This window comes from Poecilia mexicana, unplaced genomic scaffold (assembly GCF_051168715.1).
Source record: "Poecilia mexicana isolate PSO_F unplaced genomic scaffold, ASM5116871v1 scaffold_8, whole genome shotgun sequence".
Taxonomy (NCBI): Eukaryota; Metazoa; Chordata; class Actinopteri; order Cyprinodontiformes; family Poeciliidae; genus Poecilia; species Poecilia mexicana.
This window is the reverse complement of record NW_028263377.1, coordinates 20,612,823-20,635,089: the sequence shown is the minus strand read 5'-3', so window position 1 is coordinate 20,635,089 and position 22,267 is coordinate 20,612,823. Positions and strand designations below refer to the sequence as shown.

Sequence of the window (22,267 nt, the reverse complement as noted above, 5' to 3'; positions counted from 1 at the left end):
GCATGATCAGTGTTGAGGTAAACCTGGGAAAAAATGCTTTTTTAACTTTCAGGGCTTCCAAGCTTTAACTTTAAATGTGTTTTTTTAAGTTGGAAAAAGCACAAAAAGGTTCGTCTGTTGCACAAGATCTGAGCAGCGACGCTTTGCTGCTCCCTGGTGTTTGTTCTGTGTCAAGATTTGCTCGCATTAACGACTCCGACAGCCTCTGCACTTCAGTTAAAGTTCCTTTAATTTCAAAACACAGCATTCAAGCTTCAACATGACCACAGCCTTTACAAGAACACATTACAAAATTATGTATAAAAACAGGTCTATTACACAAAAGAAGAACAAAAAAAAGACAAATCTATTCAATATTTACATTAATTCTTTAAAAAGTAAAATAAAGGAATGCCTTAAAATGAATCACAGGCCCTCTAAAGAAAGAAAAAAAAATAAAGATTTCAGAGTCGGAAATGTTTTGTAATCATCTTTACCTGTACATTACAAAAAGATGGATACTACTACTACAAAAAAGAAAACAAAAACCCAGACTGCATCAGTGAATTATCAAAGAAAAAAAAAAACAGTTTTGAAAAATTCAGGCTCATTTTTTGTTTCACAGCCACTCGGGAGCCTTTGGTTGAAAAAATAAAAACATCTAAAAAGTTACTGAGATACTAAAATATTTGTGCTTAAGTTGTTGGCACAGTCTCAACATCACTTCTTACAACAGATCACATCTTAAGAAGCAAGCAGAGGCAGCTGAAACGCAAAACAACTCACTCCACATTTGAAGGTTCGTCATGCTGCAACAGATTTTCATACAAAGAATTTCAATTTTTTATTTATTTTTTTCACAAAAAGTTGAAGATTTCACAATCCTTTCACAGCACCCACTACTTTCTCTGAGTGTTATTTAAATGCTAAAACACATTTGAGGCACCGCATTGCAAATGCATTACATTTCTCCAGAAAAGCCTCTAGAGAAAAAGCCATTTTTATCAAGTCGAAACTCCTACTGGGATGATTACTGCTGCATTTTTTTTTGTGTGCGTGTGTGAACAGTTTGAACCACACAGAGCATTACAGGCAGTTAAGAAGCTACAGGGAACTGAAACTCATCCTTAAACCCTTAAAGCAACCACACACTTATCTTTTTCACAGTCATCTGCTGGAAAAATAAATTCCAACTTGTTAGTTTCTTTCAACCAAATAAAACATGTGTCAGGTCAGAGCTTCACAAGTTGAGCAACTACTGCTGTGAAAACGGGGCTCAGTGTAATTTTTTTTTTTTTTTAAGTCAACCAATAAGAAGAAAGAAACAAGACTGTGGTCAAACATGCAATACCACAGGAAAACTGGTCCCAGACAACAGATTTAAGACAGAATGCCACTATAAGCCAAGTGTGTTAGTGTGTGTTGGACGTGCCACAAGTACAGTACGATTCAAGCTCCAAGAACAGTAGAGTCTTAACAAGCTAAAGTTAATCTAATCAATGGAACAAGTAGATCTAAGCTGAGTGTGAAAGACCACATCTACAGATTCCAGAGTAAACACAGAGTATTGTTACAGTACTTTAACCGCCAAGTTTGATATCATCATGAATTATAGCTAAAAAAAAAAAATCTTTCAAGTCCATTGGATCAGCTCAGGAGTTCGGTCGCAGCACCCTTAATGATCCGTGGAAAGATAAACAACGAACAATGGAGTGTATATCTGTACTTCTGACTCACAGTTTGCAATCTGATGCATGTCCTCTGGTTGTGCTTCAGCCAAGCAGGAGAAAGCATGTTTGGTTCAAATAAACTGATACAGAGAAAACAAGCAGGAAGCAGAAGAAATGGGAGAGTTGAGGAGAGGCTTCAGAGATGTGCAGCGCTGCAGACTGGTGGAGAGCGGAGAGACTCAATGAGCAGGAGAGTTGTTGGGATCGGGTCGGCTGTTGGGATCGGGTCGGCTGTTGGGATCGGGTCGGCTGTTGGGATCGGGTCGGCTGTTGGGATCGGGTCGACTGTTGGGATTGGGCCGACTGTTGGCCAGGTACTTTGCCCGCATGCTGGAGGTGTACTGTAAACAGAACCAGACAAAAATAGGTCATTGTTTTATTCTTTATACATACATATATAGAAAAAGGTTAAAAAAAATCTGTCTGGTCTCAAAAAAAAGAAACTACTAAATCTAATGTAGGATTTTCTCATTCAACAGCAACACACTGTTTTTATAGACAGAAAGAGATTTTTGGAGTTCTTATGAATGAAAAAGATGCATGAATTTCACTAAATCTTGAAGAGATTACTGTAAAGAACTACAAAAAATACAAAGGCAAAAGGAAAAACAACAAAACACTAAAAAGAGAAAATCCTGCACAGACCATCTTTCTATGGGAAAATCAAAATCACTGAAAAATTTACAGGAGACAAATAAAAGGAACAGTCAATATAACCCTGCTGTAGTTTGAATCGTTTTTCTTCCTGCTGTGTGTAGACCGACAGAGTCAGACATTTATATACAGGTGGAACGGATCCATGCATGTACGGATGCGAGGAAAACGAGCATGACAGGGGCTGCATTTCACTCCTGTGGAGACGGCCATCTTGGATGCATTTAGGTTTAGATGTATTTTATGCCATGATAAAAAAAAAAAAAAAAAAAAAAAAGAACACACCAGAACTTCCTCTTTTCAATATCAACTTGTAACCATTTAGACCATGAAGTTACTGCAACTTCATGGTCTGCATGTTTTTATTACTTATACTACAGGAAAGAGAATGGTAGAATCTTACACACATTGTTATTATAGTGGCACTCCAGCCAGATATTCAAGACCAGATATTCAAAGTTCTGGTTTTGTCTAGATCTCTGACATGCTGGACTTGTAATTTTTTCCATGAGATCAAGAGAACAGCTGCAACGGTCTTTTGTGTAAAACTACTGGCTGCATTCAAATGCCTCCAATAAAAAGCTTTTATTTTGAAAATGTCCACATTGTCACCTGGGCTTCATGTGGCGAGGATGAGAAGAGGAGAGGGATGACGAAAGACAAAACAAGATGGAGAAACACTTCTCTGTTTGTGTGGATGTTTCTCTCTATACTAGAGAGAAAGAGTCCTTCCTCCGCCTCCACTCACTCTGCCTGCAGCTAATGCTAAGTTCATTAATAGTTAAAAAAAGTCAGACCAAGAAAAAAAAAAGGTTTTTGCTGAATTAAATGTGACCTTATGCTTTCACCCATGCATTATTTAAACAAAATAAACTTAATATTATAAAGTCATTCATGTTGAGGACCAAAAGTGCAACAATTAGATAAAGAAAAAAATTTGTTAGACATTTATATTGTGATATGAACTGAAAATACACAATAAGTTAATGAGTACTTATATTTTATGTATTTAAATATTCCAACAATTTATATAGCCGATAAAAAAATAAAATGTGAAATCATTATGTTTTTAAAAAATGTATTATTCAGTATTTCATACTTCTGGTTTGCAACAGTTTTTCCTCACCGATTTAAGTGACTCAACAGGGAAAACAGTGACTGATCTGCATAATAAAATATTAGAAAATATTCATGGGCCATGGCACAGCACAAATGCAAAAATAATTAAACAATGAAATACAGCATGATTTTAACATCATTTAAAACTTAAGTGATGATTTCCACTTTGAGTTATCTAATACTAATTGACCAGAATACCAAAATAAACATAAATGCATTATTTTTATATTGATTTCTTAGGCGCAAGCGCTCATTTAGTTATTGAATTGGAGCATTTTTGGCCCTCGATCAAAGTACTCAAGAAAAATACTTCCAGCATAAAAATGCTGGAAGAGATTTCTAATTTCACCACTGATTCATACGCCACAGTGACTCAGGGAAGAGTTGCAGCCTCACATGTTCCTGTTGGTTTGGGAGTGGGGGAGGCAAACATGCAGCCCAGGAGGGGGATACAAACATCAGATTAGACACCAGGTAGGACAGCAGAGAAGAGAGGGCAGGGTACATGAGGGGGGAGGTTTCCCTAAAATCCCACCACTGGGACCTTAGAATGGGGTCAGCAAAGCCAGAACTCTGGGAGGTGACACAGAGGGAGGACAGGCCAGCAGGTGTGGGAAGGCGGGCGGGCGGCCATGTTCTGTACCTGTTAGTAAAGCAGACGAAGTTACCAAAACGATCTTGAACTCTCCGAGGGCTTTAACTGCCAGCAGTGACCGCTGTTACTGTCCGCGGCAGTCAAATACAACTGGATGGGTTCGCAGAGAAAGAACGACAAGAAGAGAGTACAGAGCAGATGCACAAAGCAGTGTCCAGGTCCAAGCAGACACACAGACACGAGGGAGAGCAGGGTTTCTAGAGGAGGGGTCAAGGCCGGGGGCGTGTCGGGGGCTAAATAACTCAGGTCAACCCTAAACTCTTTACTGGGAACGAACCGAAACAATCCTGAACACAGGAGTGAACCTCAGAGGTCTGTTTAATGAAGCTCAGTCAGAAAAACAGCATGGCTCTTATGTTTGATGGATGTGAATGATTCCTAAGGGCTGAGGGGCAAAATACACACCACACCTGCTTAAAGGTCACTACAGTTGCTGTTACTTATTAAGATATAGGAGGATAATGATGTATAACAGTCTGCTGGTACAAAAAAAAAAGAGAAAACAAAAACTTACAGAAGGAGGAGGAGACTCGCGTCCGATCAGTGGCGTGTTTTCACAGCGAGAGTTCTGGAAGTTGGAGTTCTGAGCCCTGCAGAATAAAACACACACACATCAAATACACAACCTCATCTAAAAGATAACCCTCAAAAATCTAAACAACCAGTTTAAAATGCAGGTCTTTGTGATGTAAAAAAGGAGACAATAATGCATCAGTTCAGAATTTGTTTCAACTATTGCTGCTGTCAGGTAGAAACCTTACATCTCCAAAAATACACCTTTTCAGGAAATTAAATGTAAATTCACACTATTTGATCAAAGTTGCTATTTTAGATAGCTTGACTGGAAATGTAAAAATGAAACCTCCAACAGACACAATCACTAGAGCTGATTTTCATAAGAAAACAATTACAAAGTTTTATCTGACAGTAACAAGACAGCTTTAAAACTCAGATGAAAATGCAAAAGTTTTAGAATTCTTCTTTTGGTGGCACTCAATTTTAAAATTGTGGCCCAAACATTGCAACTACAGTAGGCTTCATCAGACACATTAGCCTGCTAAGGTTTGGGAGAGATTAGCCAGGCCTGGATATCTTTCTTCTGAAGAAAATATTTTTTGCAAACCTAATCTTTAGTTCACAAGAATAGTGGAGATTTTTACTAAACAAGTACTTGGAAATCCCTGCAGCTCCTTCCATGCTGCTGTCACTCTGACCAGTTTCAGTCTTGCTTTTTCCATCAGTTTCAGAAAAAAGTCCCGTTTTTTTCCGTTTCTCCAATTTCAGGTGGATGGCTTTGGTATCGAGATCAACATAGTATTAGTTTAACATGATGGATATTTATGCCACAAGTTTACTACTGCTGTTTTACCCTGGAGACTTCATTTTCTCTTTATGCAGAAAAATAAAGTCTTGTTATTCACATCACAAAATGTCAGTAGTGTAGATTTTTGTATATGGATTTTAAAGAGAAAAGGCATTAAACTTTGCTTCCACTAAGGTTTTGCACAAAGTTAGAAACTGAAGTATCCCCATCCCCCAGTATCATTAGCATGAAGCCTCAGAGAGCTTTGGGTTTCACAACCGTCACAGCTGGAGAGAAACAGCTGCATCTGCTGACTATGGGGGGAACTAAGCTTCTCTCTGGGGTCACATAAACTTCCTCTTGACAACAAGAGGAAATAATAAAAAAAAAAAAAGAAATCTCCCTTAATGTGCAGAGTTAAGAACATGGCATGCAAATGCATCGTCAACCACTTCTGCTTTCAGTTACAGTCTCTTGTTGCATGGTTTTAGGCAGGTGGGACCTTACATGTACTCTGTGACCGGAGCGTTGCTGACGGTGTGGGCTGTGGCAGGAATGGACGTCTCGCTCCCGTAGCTGCTGCCACAGCTGTACAGGCTGGGCATGTGGACCCGGTACAGGCTGTCATGGGTCTGCCGCCCACCGGGGCTCAGAGACTCATCTACACTGTCCTCATCGCTCCTGCAGAAAGCAAAAAACAAAAAAAAGAATTTTAAACGACCACCAGGGGGTGCCTCTGATCTACCTCGATGATGACAATGGAGCAAAAAACTTGCCACACCGTCACGTTTTTTTCCCTCCTGCGACTTTTAGCCTTTTTAGGTTGAAAACCACCCCCCTCTCCCCCAAAAACAAAAAAACAGACAAGATGAGGCATTATAAAAACCTCATGTGTAAAAATATACCAATGCAGTTTATTCTGTTTCAACTAAAATGGTCACAGCAAATATATTTTGCTTCTGCTGAGATAAAAATCTGGAACCTAGAAAAATAAAAATAGTGCACGTCTCCCCCTGGAGTTCATGGCCACCACCTGCTTGACTTCCATCATACCATATTTATGACATCATCACTGCATTTATTATACTTCCCTATGGATTTCATCACACATGCATGTTGGGAATTGATTCCAAACAGCATAATTATGGCTCAAAACCCTAAAGAAATGTTGGTCCTGCTTGTAAATCCCAGTCATAACCTGCCTCTGTGCTGCGATTCCAGATGTGCTGAAATAATTAGCTTCCACGCTTCATTACGACTCGACTGCTGAACAAGCTTAGTGGGGAACACTGGAAACAACAGACTGGTAGAAGCGTAAGCTTTTTGCTTTGCGACAGGAAGCACCAGCTGAGATAAAACTGATGAACAAACCCCCTCCTTTGATAAGGAATAATCAGTTAATTATGTGGGGAATCTAGAACTATTTTCTAAGTAACAACTCTGCAGTCATTATCCTGCTGCTAATGGGAGAAAGAAATCTGAATAATGTTACATTTTTTGCTGAAGATCAAGCGAAGGGTTGTGATAGATTTCAGCCAACATGGCACAATTAGGTGGAGAAAGCAGCTGGAGTCTTCTGGGCTGGATGGATTTTTGTCTTCAGATCATTCTGGTACAAGGTTTAAAGAAACCCCCCCCCGAGAAAGCCAGATTTATTTATTTTTTTTAACCATAAATTATTAATCAGTTTTCCTTTTGAATTATTAATCACTCCATATACAATTCCGAGTACAAGTTTGACATGAAAGCTTTTGGACGGCCACGTTTGTGGAGCTTTCCACGAAGGCAGCAGATATCTCACCGCTTGCCGCGCCAGGTGTGAGGCGCGCTGCAGACGATGGAGGTGAACATGAGCGCAGTCACGAAGGAGAAGAGCAAGAGGTAGATGAGGCCTTCCAGCCCGTCGTAGCACAGTCCAGTCATGCCCTGAACATAGTCCTACAAGACAAATTCAGCCCTCAGTCAAATCCCTACAGCAAGTCTCAATATTATTTTATCAATCAAATCAAAGCAGTTTTTATCTGCATTCTGCCAGATTACATCAATGTGAACAAAAGTTCAATGTTATTTAACTTTAAGAATTACTCATGAAATGCAGAGTTAGCTATTTATTCATATTTTAACAGTTCAATGGGTGGTTTCATTGATAGATTTTGCTACCACCTGTCCTTTGAGTGTATTCATGATTTTGATGTGGCCTGAAATGAAAATGTGAAATATACATGAAGATACCAAGAAAGTTGTACAAAAATGGTTTTAACTTCAAATGATTTTGGATGTAACATCCTGGGACTTATGAATCTGGGAGCACTGCCGAATTCATAACACAGCAGAATAGAAACAAGTACAGGACACCAAAATGCAAATAGAGTGAAAACTCGGCCATCAAAGATGGGTCCCTTTATACAAGTTAGCTGCTGTAAAAACTGCCTGAACGAATCAGTTTCCTGGTCGGAGCAGCGCTACAACGAGACGGCGTCTCGGCTTGTCGCCTCTGCTCACCATGTGCAGGCTGCGACAGTCCACCAGCGCCGTGAGCTGATGAAGGCTCATCTCAGTGGTGTTCAGAATCCCCTGAATCTCTTCCAAACTTCCCTGGGAAGAATTGGAGGAAGAAAAAAAAAAAAAAACAGCATAATTGAACAGCTGAAACACCAAGAAAATCAGAAATATTCAGAGTTAACACAATAAGCTAAGAACCTTGAGCAACATTTTTCTGTTCCTGCTTGCTTGTCGTTTCTCGATTATTCGTTCAAAGCGCATTTATCTCGGAACGGCCTTTCATAAATATACAGCAGTAAGAGCTGAAAAGCCGATTTTAATTCATGATAATTTTAATTTTTCCTCTAGTCAACATTTTATCTCCATCTTTAGCTGGAAACGCATCAGCTTGCCTGACGAAATAGTTTGAACAACCTCAGCACATTTCTCTGTGCGTGTCGGTGAAGAGGGAAACGTGCCCCGCTGTGTTCCCAACGTCAGCTCTCATTCATGCCGCCATCAACGGAGTAAAAACCAGCGATAGACAATACCAGCGCTGTGTGGACAAGGTCCAGTGAAAGCCTAACGCAGCTAAATGGACATAAAGCAGGCCCCAGGTGTGCCATCAGCTGATGGTTATGATGGACGGGTCCAGCTCCCCCGACTGGAGCTCAGTCCGATTCCTTTCACCAAGATACAGTTTCAGCTCCTCGTATCTTACCCTGGTCTGTTTGTATTCTCTGGTGGCAGAGCGCAGCAGCTCAGACACATCGTCCTGCATCTCCACTAATGCTTTATGGCTCCCTGAAAGCCTCTGAAGAAGAAAAAAAAAAAAAAAATTGACAGTGAGTGACGACCGTGTGCAAATAAAAGTTTTACAATTCTCAGAAATATCACTAAGAACCTTCAGCGGCCATTTCTATTTTGGTTCTATAAGGCATTTCATAGTTAAAAGCACAAAGGCATCTATACTCTGATATATGAACACTCCAATAACAATAGACGCCCTTGACATCAGAAGCACTCAAAGGTTTTGACTTATTGATGTGGGCCAAACATATAAGACGCAGATAATCCATTTTGAGAAACAAGTCTGACATCGACAGGAATATTCCACAGAAACATTGAAAAGCTTTGAGATGAAGGTTTTTCTCCAAAGTTAAAATATGTAAGAACATTTCTCCAGGCTGTAGCTACACATTTTCATTTAAACCTTTAGATCAGAGCTCAGTGCAGGAGGCAGCGGATCCAATGGAGACGCCATTAGGAGGCGTAGATAGAGGAGGACCACTCTCTAGAGCATCTTGGAGTGAAACTTTTTAGTTTCACTCCAAGACTGAAAGGCATATGGCAGACTTCAAAGGGACAGGTCACAAGTAATAAAGTGAAACAATTTTAAAATGGCAAAAACAAAATAAACAAAACAAGTGTCATGTACTCAAGTAGCTCACTGGAGATCATAATAAGGAAGCAGAAGTACTGCTTTCTGTTTTGAAAGAGGTTTATCTTTGTTCCTTGTAAAAGGGAACTTCACAAAATGGAGGAAGTTGTGCGTTTGGATTGATGCAACATCCAACACCTAGTAGAGATCAATAAAAGTTTTCATTTGAATCAAGTTTGTTATTTGGAGGTGCTGCATTTGGATCATAAAATAAAAACTATTATTCAAGAAAATAAATTAATTATGCTGTTCTAAAAAATCTGGTTGTTTAGAACTGTGCTGGTGTGCAAACAAATGTTTAATGAGTACAGTTTGCACAGACTCAATCCTATTAGCATGGACACATGCTGTGGCGCATCAGATGAACTCCCTGAGAAAGGAACGCACTGAACTGCTGCAGAGGGATGGAAAAAAAAAATTATTAATCAAAGCAGGTTTCGTTGTCATCCCTTAGATTTGAGTTGTTAACACATTAAGCTAATATTTCAGAGTAAACAAATTTGCAGTTGTAAAATGCAAGTCCAACAAACCTGCTGGAAGGGGTTGGTTTGCTCCGGACTGCAGCTAAGGTAGTACTGGAGGACCTCTGAGAGGAACAGAGACAAGAACATGTTAGAGAAGCATACATTTATTCTGATTTTACTGAGACAACATAATTGCCATTTTAGCAATGTCTGCATTATCGTTCAGTCCAATAACTGTCACCTGGTTGTCATTATTTTACTAAAATCCAAAAGCCAGTTGATAAGGCATTTATCTTGGTAAGTATCTGAAAAAACTGACCAGTCACTATTGCTATAAGTTTAACAGAAGGTCACAAAACACAGTGGAAACTCCTGAATCTACTTCAACCCACTTCAGATAGATTTCATGCAAAGGCAGAGTTGCAGCATTGATGGAGTTTAATCTGCTTGTGCTGCAACACAGAGGGTTTTATAAATAAAGAAATGCCATGTGAGAGGAGAAGGGGAGGTAAATGCAAAACGAATTAACAGAAAGCAGAAAAATCTCAATTCAGAGAGTATTTTTGCCTTTAATGTGTTCTGAGAAAGTGTTATAAACATACACATACTAAGTTCTGTTTTCTGTCTGTTTTGTTGAAGCACAGAAAAAGCCCATTCCGTTATCTTGTGACTTGTCACAGCTTGCAACAAGTCAGTACCAATATAACTATGTATGAGAGAATCCTGACCTCTCAAACCTTAGAAAACATGCATAAACGTTAAATGAACCATTTCAAATCCCTGTAGCTAATACAAACCCAGTGAGAATTGCAGGTATAATTCCTCCTACAGCACACAGCTTTGTAAAAACACCAAAACCTGTTACATCATTGCTGTTGTAAGACCAAACTTGGATTCTGCTCGGAGTACAAAGTGAACCAAAGAGGATTAGAATTATTAGAAGCTAAGACTTGTGATCACCACGCACTTCCGTCGATGAGGAATCCTTCACGTCTGACTCAGAAGTACTGCGACACAGAGCCAAGCCGTGAACACCGCCGCCACCAAACTGACGCATAACGTGTTGGTGACATTCAAACTCTCTGCTGAGTCAGGAGATTTATTTTCGCCCGCAACACAACTGAACACCCGGCATGTTTCCGACACAGGAAGGAAAAACACACACGCAGGTCTCCGTTAGCCCAGATGACGGGCGAGAACGTTAGGAAGAGCAGATTCTCTGATCTCAGTGAATGTCGCTTTGGACACATAGACCTCTGGTAACTTATTAATAGTGCTGTTAATGATAAAATAAGCACATTAACAATGGTCCACATAATAATCCAGTGCAAATACTCACCGACTTCTAAAACTATGCCACTTGAGAATGTCAGTAGAATATATTTTCAGAAAGACATTTTTTTAAGCTGAAATGCAAAATGTATATATTTTTTGTACAGTTTTGATTTAATTACCGAGTATTCCTTCAGCAGCTAGCCTCTCTTTTTAGTCTATACACGCCATGTAACGATTAATCTATTACTAAAACAGTTGCCAATTATTTCAATTATTGATTTATCATAATTAATCACTAAACGATGATGGACAAATGGATGGAAAGATGATTGAAGTCACAAATGGACAAGCTAATAGTGAAACAGACAGATGGGAACAATCTTTAGACAATGGAATAGACTCTGTCTCATTGTCTTAAATTTGTTTCTGTCTTTGGAAAACTTTATGGGCTTTTTTTATGATCAGTTTGCTAATCTCTGCTGTCTTGAAATATGCAGTCATTAAAAAAAAAACATCTGGCGCTGGAGTACCAAATGAGCAGGCTGAGCAATAGTGATAGACTCACTGGAGTAGCCGTTTAGTTGATGTGCGTTTTATTTTTAACTTCATGAAATTTTAAAAGACTGGATAATCAGAATAATTGACTAAGCAAAGGGTCGACTAAACTAGCTTCATCTCAATTGCTGAAGCAAACAAATCAGGAAATGCAGATAGCTTTAGGTGTATAGAGTAAAGAACCCAGATTAGAAAGCTGCAAGAAAGGTAGGACAAGAGAATGTGATGTAAAATAATAATAATACATGTTTAAATATATGCAGGAGCAGAAAGTGCTGAGTTAAATAGCGTAGTAAAACACTGTTACTATCGAGGTTTCAGATGAAAACAGAGAAAGGCAAAAGCTGATGAAGGGAAGAAAAAATATATGAGTTAGACATTTGTATAGCTAAGTGTTTTGTCGTGCATTGCAAAATTATAATGTAGAATTAGTCAAAAAAAAAGTGTAATCTAAAAAAACTTGTCAAAAAAAGAGAAATTACAATAATTACTGTAGAAAAAGTTGCATGAAGCTCAAACATAATTTCATCTCAGGCTTTAGGCAGAAAACATGTAAAAGCATAATTATAATACAGATTACTGAATAAATAGCAACTCTGTTCTTATTCCTCACTTTGCCTCAAAAGCACAGTAATTACAGCCGACGTTTTAATTTCTGTTTGCTTACATTCAGCTGGTATCATATTTCAGAAGAGAGCAGGAAAGAGCTCATTTAGCTGAGCTGATGTTGAGAAGGAACATTAAACAGTTTTATTTTAAAAAACATCATTTTCATCTCCTGCCTTTGATCTTCTGCTTTCCTGCTCATATCTCCCTCATACACAAACAAGAAAACCCACGGCTCTTTTATTGCCGTCCTGCGACATGCCTCCTGTCATGGAACGAATTGGAGACACTGCTACAGCGAGATGTGTCAGAGAGGCTTTTGTGCCATTTCAAATGGCAACCCATTCCCCCTTGACCTTTCTGCAGATGTGGCAGCAATTTTTGGGGGCTTTTTGTGGATGAAAAAAAAAGACGTCATCTTGTCTAATTACCGCAGAACAATCAGGGGATTGAGAGGAAGGGATGAGATTCACTCATCATAAGACTCCCATTTAGCAGATGATGGATTGCATTGCTAATTTTAAGACATGACTACATGTCGTTGTGTGTGTCTGAATCAAAATATAACAGGAGGCATCATACCTTTATCGATGACCTCATATTGGTAAACTACTGTGGTAACATATGTATCAGGAGCAAAGCAGAAGTCACTCGAGCTCTGAAAACAAGAAAATTCAGATCTGAAATTAGTCACTGATCAACCCGAATAACACTAAACAAATATATTAATATAAATTAGTTATTGCATTAAGAAAAGCTGGATCAATCTCAGCTGGAAAGCACTTATTCATGCTAATTCAGACACAAGAGGCAAAGATTATAAAGTGAATGCAAAATTTCTTAATTTGCATAAATGAAGATTAACTTGCGTCAACATTAAAACTAGACGTCCATTAAAGCTAGGTAAATGAAAATAGAAAACTGGATTTATGATGCTCTATTGTGCATTTTAGTACATTATATTCTCAGTGAAGAACGCAACAAACAGCTTCCCCTTTAACAGTACGGCTGCCGTTCTAATAACAGCTGCCAGGCTTCAATTACAGGCCTTAATCATTGTTATTAGTCTTGAGGATTTCTGGAAAAAGCTAAGTGAACCAAAAAATGGACACAGGTGTTTATTGAAGCAACACCTATAACAATACGTCTATTAAAAATGGAATTTGCGAAACCTTTATTCATTCTGAGATTTAGAGTATTATATCCAGGTTTATAGAATTTAACAGTCAATCATTTGAGTGTTTCACTTCACTTTCATCAAGATTCTAGCAGAAAAACCATATTGAACAATTACATGTGTTAAACAGAGCAGTTCCACCAGGTAAACAAGATCGTTCCCTGCAGACACTCACCGCAGAAACGGCCAGTTCCAGCCCCAGGGAGACCCAGCTGATAATGATAGCTACGACACCGAACAACCACACCCTGTGGGAAGCAAGAGGAGGTCAGGAGGACGCTTCAGCAGCATTAGACCATGAACTATTGCATCAAGAGGTACACGTCCATAAAGAGAGGCTTAACACAATAAAACTGATTAAATTACATGGTCAAACTGAACAGTTTCTGTGAATCTACCATAAGGCTCCGATTTAACAAACATAAATCTGAAATGATTTTTGAGCTTGACATCTGTGAAGTAAGTACTAATACAATTCCGTTCTATTTTTAAAGAAAGAAAATAATTGAAATTATTGCTTAGGTGTTTTATTTAGGTTTCTGCAAAATTTGGGGCTACGATTTAAAAAAACATAAAGAAATAAGAAGGCGGGTTCACAAAGTTCACCGTCAACTGAACATTTTTGTGCAAGATTTAAGAAATAGGAAGTTGAAATTTCGGCATAAGATGACGAATCAACACATAAGATTCTTCGTTAGTATTCATTTATCCAGAATGTAACATTAATTTATCAGAACTATTGCCATACTAAGTTAGTTTTTGACAATATGAAGGAAATCCATCCATCCATTCATTTTCTTCCGCTTATCTGGGGTCAGGAAGGAACCGAAAGGAAACGCTCAACAAAAAAAAAACACTTAGAAAAAGGAGCCATAAAACTCCTGCTGAGGCAGAGATTTTATTGCGTCTTATAAACTTGTTCCTTGTTAAAACAGATCAACGATGTGAGGAAACATTGACCAAATGATGACACTTACGCTAAAAGTATTCCCTTTGAGTTGCGAATGAGACCAAACAGAACAAGAAGGCAGATGAGGATGTCGAAGAGTAGCAACGTGATGTAGCCCAACCACCTGTGGAGAGAGTCGTTTTTTATTTGATCCTTCTACCACTGAGAGAACACATTTGTTGCATAAAACTATTCTGGCATACTAGGCAATTAAATGGTAAATTACTAGGCAATTATCAATAAAAAGTGATTGGTGTTTTTCAGATCTAATTATGCCAGTCTATAAAAATATGCATGAAATGAATTCCTTGTTATATTAATTAAAACAGGAGTAAGATTTGAAGAATGTATCTCACTGTACAAAGAAAAATAAAAAAACAACAACCTAAAACCTACTAACATAGTGTTTTAGTGCAAACCATTTAATTGGCATTCAATCTTCATAGTGATGGGTAACAATCAGTTCCGGCTAAATTTAGGATTAATAGGAAAGCAACATTCATAAAGGGAGGCTAATAACAGAGGGTGCTGCCAACAATTCAAGCAAAAATAAATAAAGCAAAGTTTGAGTCTCTTTAGAGGCACAGACAGTTACTAACCCTATATTAACAATTAGCAACATTTTATTTTGTGTTGAAGACGCCTTACCTTCAGTGATACTTCAAAAGCATTAAACAGTCCTATTTACCTCTCAAACTGATGCTTTTCCAATCAATAGTCCAGCCTGACAGATCTTATTTTCAGTTGTGTGGTCACATTGAAGTGCACCATGAATAAAATCAGAAACCTAATCTAATAATGAGAATAGATTCAACTTCCTTGATTATAAGACAATTTTAATAAAGCACACAAATTGTTGGTGAGCAAAGACCAAACTGCTGGCAGCTAAATACCAGGGACTACATTTTCCCTTGAATGTGCAGCTGAGTGCCTACTATTACATAACCAGTCCAAATAGTGTTATTTCTATTAACACTTTCTGCTGCACTTGCATACTTTTGGTATCATGTAAATGGCGTCTGGCCAGATTTCCATTAGAGTATTTTTTTATTAGAAAACCTTTAAGCTCGCTGCAAGCTTAATGCTGCCTAATGATGTGCTGAAGTCATTTCTTATGATTTGGGCTCCACATAAATTCCGTCTTTAGATTTCCAATAAACATCTAGGAAAATCAATTTAAGAGAGTCCAGCCACTCAAGATCATTTCACACAAGCTTTCAATATGAAAGGCAGATCGAGTTTCCACAGGGTTGTGCATTAACGTTTCAGTGTCTGCACATAAAGCTTAATAATAAAAAGACAACGTCTGCCGTTCTGTGGACTGCACTATTATGGTCTTACCTATACCAGTCGTACAGTTCGATGCTGGTGGACAAATCTTCCAGAGAAATTAGGTTGTTGTCCCAGAAAGGAATCTCGACCATCTGCCTGACCAGCTCATCCAGTTGGCCCTGCAGCTTTTGGATGATGGAGAGGTAGTCTGCATGCTGAGCATACTGGCCCTCAAGCTGTTGCAGATTCTTGTCCACTGTCTGGTTCAACGACGACGTACTATCATATACCTAGCGTAAAACACATGGACATATGAGGACATGATTGTGTTCAGAGGGAAAAAAAAAATACTGGATTTCACAGCAAAGTTGAAATGAAACCACAGACGCTCACAGCAGAAGAGTGTTGAATTATTTAGACATGTCCATATGACTGTCCTTGTGGTCTTACCAGCTTTTGGACTCCAGTGATTGTGCGGTTAGCGTGGCGGAGGGAATACGTCAGTCGATTCACTCCATCGCAAGTCTCGCCATTCCCATAGAAACCGACAGCTATGCCAGCACTGAGGGGGAGACAAAAACAGAGGAGGGGAGACTGGCTAGTGAGGAGGAGGGATTGGCAAAAAAAAAAAAGACACAGAGAGGAGACACAGAAGAAACCAAGTGTGGGGGACAGCCAGGCAGGGTGAGAGGCGTGTGAACTCTGTTTTAACCCTGTCGGTTCGGACCCCCGTCAACGGGCTCCTTTCAGCCTCAGCAGAAAGACCCTATAGAGAACCATGGAAACACAGAGGAATGGACCAGCAATGGCCCAAAACCCCACGCTAAGGCTGACAAAGGCTGCAGTGAGGCAGTAGATCAGCTCTCATTGGCTGTGACAGGCCTCAAACGACTCAGGCAGCTACATGGGCAGAAAAAGGTACAGGAACAGAAAAAGATGTACTCACTTTACACAATTGTGCAATGGTGGCTTAATTTAGAGCTACGTTATTATCTGTTCATTTGAAACTTGTTAATATTATTTGGACTTGTCTACAATTTGATTGCTTATAGTGACAAACTTCAATGTATTTTGTTTTGCGATTTTATGAATGCAGTTTTCTTTCCGATAACCGATCTTTAAAAAGCCCAACCTGCTAATTCTGTCTTTGGCCGATAGCAACTTTCTTTTTATAACTGACACCGTCACCAAAGTCTCCAATAACACAAAGAAAAAAAGTTGCTAGTTGCTAGTCTGTACCAATAAAAAAAAAAGTCTCTTGGTGAGTTTGAAAAACCGCTAAATATAGGATGAAAAGTCACCAAGTTGGCAACAGTGGGTGACTGTTAACTGCCCACTTGTAGACGTGACTTGGTGGGCGGGTCCACCAGCCATCTCTCTTTCACGACAGAGAAAAAGAGGAGAGTGGCTGACTTTCAGACATTTGCAGAGTTAAACAAGACTGGTGGATAAGATTGGTTTCACATGCATGTATTGGCCAATCTGTAATCAACCAAAATTTTTAGAAATCGTGGCTAATAATCTGTGCACCCCTAACTGATATTATTAATTACGATGATATGGCAAACAGCATAAGAGTTAGTCTCAACAAATGCATTAAGGAGAAGCAAATTCCTACAATCTTGCACCAGCATGGATAAACTGACAGGCCAGAGGGGAGCTGGGGGTTTTCCTTCTTCCTGTATGGCTGCTAATCTCTTCCTGTCACTATGGTGAGTAAAAATAACATTAAAAACAAATTATATTTCCTGATGTCATATGAACCTACAGACTGTTGCTGCATTTGGAAAGGAGTTAGGAAAACATTCAACAGACTAAATGTAAAGAAACAATAGAAATATAAGCCAAACAAAACACTGAAACTAAACTGGTAGCGTCAACCTCCCCAACCCCTCTTCCTATTTTGGCTAAAACATTAGTGCGTGGGTACAAGCGCACAGAGACGCAGCGATTGCGATGCAGTTCTTGTACTCATTGGGTCCCTGAGCTCTTTGTGCTACTCTGAATCAACTGCGGTCGCTCTCTGGAGGCCCATCAACAGGAGGAGGAAAACAGGAAACCAACGGCGTGTTCAAGGACAGAAAACATGAGCAGATGTGAAATTCTCACACCTTTCTACTCAATGACATGAAGACACCACTAAAGTAAAGAAAATGATTGCAGAGGCAAACGTATAAAGCGGGTATACTTGTGAAAATTATATCCATATCCCTGCAACCAAACAATACTGTTCAGCTAAAGTTTGAGTGAGGAAAAACACTGGCTGGTTAAAACATTTGCGTCTTAATTAGAGTGGAATCTGGCAAGATGGATTCTTTCACGATTAAGAGCTTAAGAATCTGAAAATCCGACAGCGTGTTGAACACTTGCCGTGATCATGGGGCTATAACGCACAAGCATGTGGTGACATCAAAGTGCAATGTAACACTGTGAATCATGAGCGTGGGTGAAATGAAAAGCTAATTATGCTTGGCAACTCGAATTTGTGGACTGAACCGTCACCAGCGCGGTCATGAGTTTGCACTCACCTGCACACGAGTGTTGCGATGATGACGCACCAGGCCGTGCCGCAGCAGTCGGCGTTGGGCTGCTCCGAGGTTTTGCTGCGCCGGCAGCAAAGCCAAATGGAGTAGAAGAGGAGAAACAGGAGGTCCAGAACCAAACAGGCGAGCGCCAAACCCCCCAGCAACAAGATGGACTAAAGGAAAGAGGAGCAGAGTTATTATTATGTTTTAGGGTCTTTGGAGACTTCTTCAAAAAATTTGCAGTATGCTTTCAGGAATATTGCGAAATAAACTTGCTTGGTCTGGCAGAACTTTCTCCTCTACAGTCGAACTGGCTGATTTCAAGTTCTCATGAAACCTCTCTAAAACCTTACCAGATTCAAAGCTTCTATAGCGTTCCTCAAGTCCACAGACTGCTCTTTTGATCTCACCACAGTGTTCAGTTTTACTTCAAAAGGCTGAGCAACGATGGTCAAATAATATGGACCTGGTGTGATATCGTCTGGTTTTAGCTATTCAAAGTGGGAAAAATGTGAGGACAGCCCAACTATTCCTCAAATATATCTTGTTTTTTAAGATATATTACAGAAGGTCTTCAGTATAAATTTTGTTAAATTAGTTAAATTGATAATGATATTAAATAGCCATATGTCTAAATATGTCAGAAAAATCCTCAGGCTCTTATAGGCTGGCCTAGTTTGTTCTCCTGAAACCAACAAACACATTTACAGCTAAAACAATAACAGCAGTCACGTATGTAACAAATTTGCTGGATTATAAGTTGTCCCAGACATTATTGTGATAAATTATGGAATTGTTGTTTTGGGACCATATTAAAGTAATAAAATGGTAATGATATAATAATGCAACTTTGCCTCTTAAAAATGAATAAACTTTTAATTTGTAAGGAACACAACAGTGGAGCTGGAAGATATTTCAAACAGCCCCAAAAAATAAACAAAACGAGCAAAAACAAAGCAATAGAAATAAAAATGACTAACAGAAATCATTAATGAAATGATTATGAAGTTTGTGTAAACAAAATTGTTTTTTTTTATATCAGAATTGACGTTATGATTAATACATTCTAAATTATAATGAATAATTATTTATTGAGGGTATAACATTTAACATCTACAATGTTTAATGCGAAAAACAACAGCTAAAGGGAAAATATGTAAAAAGAACAGGATTGCAATATACAAAACATAAAAAAGGATCTTCTTGAATAATAACTCTGGTACTCATGAGACTGTAATGACAGTATTTCCATGCTTACAGTGGAGTGATGTACAGTGATAGTTAGACCTCTCAGCCAACAGCAACACTTCATACAGTATGTAGGTCAGGCAGAAGGTTTCTGTGTTCGCTGCAGACTCCTGAGGATACACGTCTGTGGCAGATTTCCAAAACCTTGCGTTCTCCTGCTTGCTCCATTTTTATCACTTCAATGAGTCGTTGTGACCAACAAATAATTTTAAAGACTGCTGATTTCAATACGAGAACTTATTCTGTTTTTAAAAAACCAAGCAGATCTAACCTTTAAAGAGCGGTAACTCTGATCCTTTTTATCTACTGTGACACACGATTGTGACAGACTGGCTGATCAGAAGTAGCCGGATGACTTCTTGGCTCTACGCAAACGCACAGTAATTTGGACACATCGCTGACACACTGCAACACAGAAGTCAGTCAAGGTTGGATCATTAAGAAGTGCTTGCATTGTAAGCAACAATGACAGTTCGGCCATCTGGACGAGTTGAAACGTCTTCTTAAGCCTGCGGGCGGAGAGCTGCGTTAACAGTAATTAGCAGGATGTCATCACAGAAGGTTAACGATACCGGTTTACGGGATGAGCCTGTGGCCGAGTGACGTCTGTCATGATTAAACTGTGATGGGAGAGAAATCACATATTTCACCAGCTAAACTACATGTGCATTTAAATACTCCACAAAAATCAGCCATGCTGTTCAAACCGCATAGCAAAATCATCCATCTATCCAATAACCTGCCACAGAACAGGGCTTGTGTAACACAAAGAAGTGGATCATCTTGACCATTTCCACTAAATCCTGGAGGAAATAAACGGAGCTGGCAGCAAACACAAGACGCCCACGTGAAGTGAAGGAGGACCAAACAAGAAAACGAACTGCTTCACGCCTTAAGATTAACTTGAGTTTCCAGCCCGCATACCTGTACAAGATCGAGCACATCTCCATAAAACCACCAACGCGTGTCCGGGAACCATCTTCCTGTTTCTCTGGAACCATGAGTCGCTTCTCCAGCTTATGAATCATGTCTTCCTATTAAAGAGGAAACTCTGAATCTTGTGACTTCGTCTCCCAGAAAATCCACAAACACTGTCTGCAGTCCAGGTGTGATGTAAAAGATCGTTCTGTAATCATCCTGACTCTCATCTAAGATTATGTTTTTAACTGTTGTTTTGGTCAAAAATATTTTACTAGAGCCATTTTATTGCCTTTACAAAAACAAAAAACAAAAAAACTGGATAAAGTTTCCCATTTAAAAGATCCTAAAAGTTTTTTTATCATTAGGGCAAATATCTGCTCAGCTGGATGTGTCACCAATCCAGAACATAAAAAAAAAAAAAAAAAAGCATGGTAATTAATACACCATAATGAGCCAAGGGATTTGAGCAACACCAAACTTCTTATTAGATTTTCAAAACTAAGCATAATTTCTTCTGAACTTGTGAACAAATCCAGTTCTCCTCTCCCCTCCCCCAGACTTATCTGATTACTAAGCTGTGTAGAGTCCACTTTGACCTTTCCCATGGTTAAAAACGCTGACATTAAATCCCATGGTTAAAAACCCAGACCGGTTGACCCTCTTCTTTGTTTGTTGTATTTGCAGAGCAACTCCATATTTTTAAATATTCATGTGTGCTGTAAAATATGTGATTAAAACATACTGTCACACAAGTGGTTTCTTGGGTACTTTCAGGATGGTTTTGAAAACACCCCAAACAGAGCCAGCTGGCTTGTGTCTGGAAAAGGTCGAGGCCTGGATAGAACAGGTTCACACAGATGGTAACATGGATCACAGGGTAAACAGAACAAACAGGTCTAAACCTGTCACAATAAACCATTAATCTTTAATTCCAGGTTGCAAACATGATCCGTGAACTGTACACCAAAGAAGCCCTAATCCTACTGTTCCCAATTAAATGAGGCGAGTGTGTGAAGAGGGATTTTACCTGCTGATATGTCCAGTCTTCTGGTTGGAAATCACTGCTTGTTTGCTGAAACTTTAAGTCGAAGTGGGGAAGTCTGTGCAGCAGGTTCACCCACCAAGGTGGCGAGTAGCTGACCACAGCTGCCATGGCGATGAAAAGTCAGAGATTAAGTCAAAAGCAAAAAAGAAAAAAAAAGGATGCTTTCAGGTGTAAACAAGAAAAATAATCCACTTCATCCAGTTTGAGTCCAAGATGGAAACGAAACGCAAAAACAGTTGATGTGTAGCATAAAAGTGTTAACGACAGCTCGTTGTGGCTGTTTAGGTAAAAAAAAAAAAAAAAACACACACTAAAATAACTTCATTGGCGAGATATGAAACAGCTGAACAAGCGCCAGCACGAAGAGCTAACTAAAACTGGCAACTAGCCAACTAATAACCTCCTCAGTCTACCTATTTTAACTGTTGCTAACACTGAACTATTAACTATAGCACCCTGTTGTAATGTAACAGCAAACTCCAAAGAGCTAAAGCTCACTTAAAATATGCCTTTATTGAAAAAACAAAAGCAACCGAGTCTTCAGAGCTAGTTAAGACAGCAATGTAGGTTAGCTAGCTTTTAGCTGCTAGTTAGTTCTGTTCACCGATAGACGGAAGACAAGAAGAAGAAGTAGTCTCTTTTGTTCCAGTTGGCATTCTGGTCGGCACTTCTTTTCGTCCAGATTTGTCGGTTCTCCGGTCTCTTAATTAATCTTTTCCACACTTATTCCAGCGCAGATGTCTCTCTCTGTTCATTCAGACCGACTTCTCCATCCAGCTAGGAATTGAGCGCAGGAGGCTGAAGCCAACGCTGCGACTGTTCACGACAGTCCCCCAGCTGGCAGTTCAACCCAACCCCGGCCAGAACT

At 39.2% G+C, this 22,267-nt stretch overlaps 1 protein-coding gene across 3 annotated transcripts; it reads right to left on the bottom strand.

The window, feature by feature from the left end:
* Positions 1 to 211: 211 nt before the first annotated feature.
* ttyh3a (tweety family member 3a) lies at positions 212 to 22,243 on the bottom strand. 3 transcript variants are annotated; one of them, XM_088007660.1, is made up of 15 exons: positions 22,004 to 22,241; positions 21,382 to 21,500; positions 18,189 to 18,358; positions 16,111 to 16,222; positions 15,730 to 15,950; positions 14,417 to 14,512; positions 13,615 to 13,687; positions 12,845 to 12,920; positions 9,893 to 9,948; positions 8,643 to 8,735; positions 7,943 to 8,035; positions 7,242 to 7,378; positions 5,948 to 6,121; positions 4,652 to 4,727; positions 212 to 2,050 (listed from the first exon to the last, which is right to left on the bottom strand). In XM_088007660.1, exons 1-15 carry the CDS (start codon positions 22,053 to 22,055, stop codon positions 1,889 to 1,891), a joined length of 1,710 nt encoding a protein of 569 aa, XP_087863786.1. In that variant the 5' UTR covers positions 22,056 to 22,241; the 3' UTR covers positions 212 to 1,888. The 3 variants fall into 3 exon arrangements, with proteins under 3 accessions (XP_087863786.1, XP_014833539.2, XP_014833540.1); XM_014978053.2 differs by having other exon boundaries at positions 21,382 to 22,240; XM_014978054.2 differs by lacking the exon at positions 212 to 2,050 and adding an exon at positions 4,129 to 4,227 and having other exon boundaries at positions 21,382 to 22,243.
* Between the last annotated feature and the right edge of the window lie 24 nt (positions 22,244 to 22,267).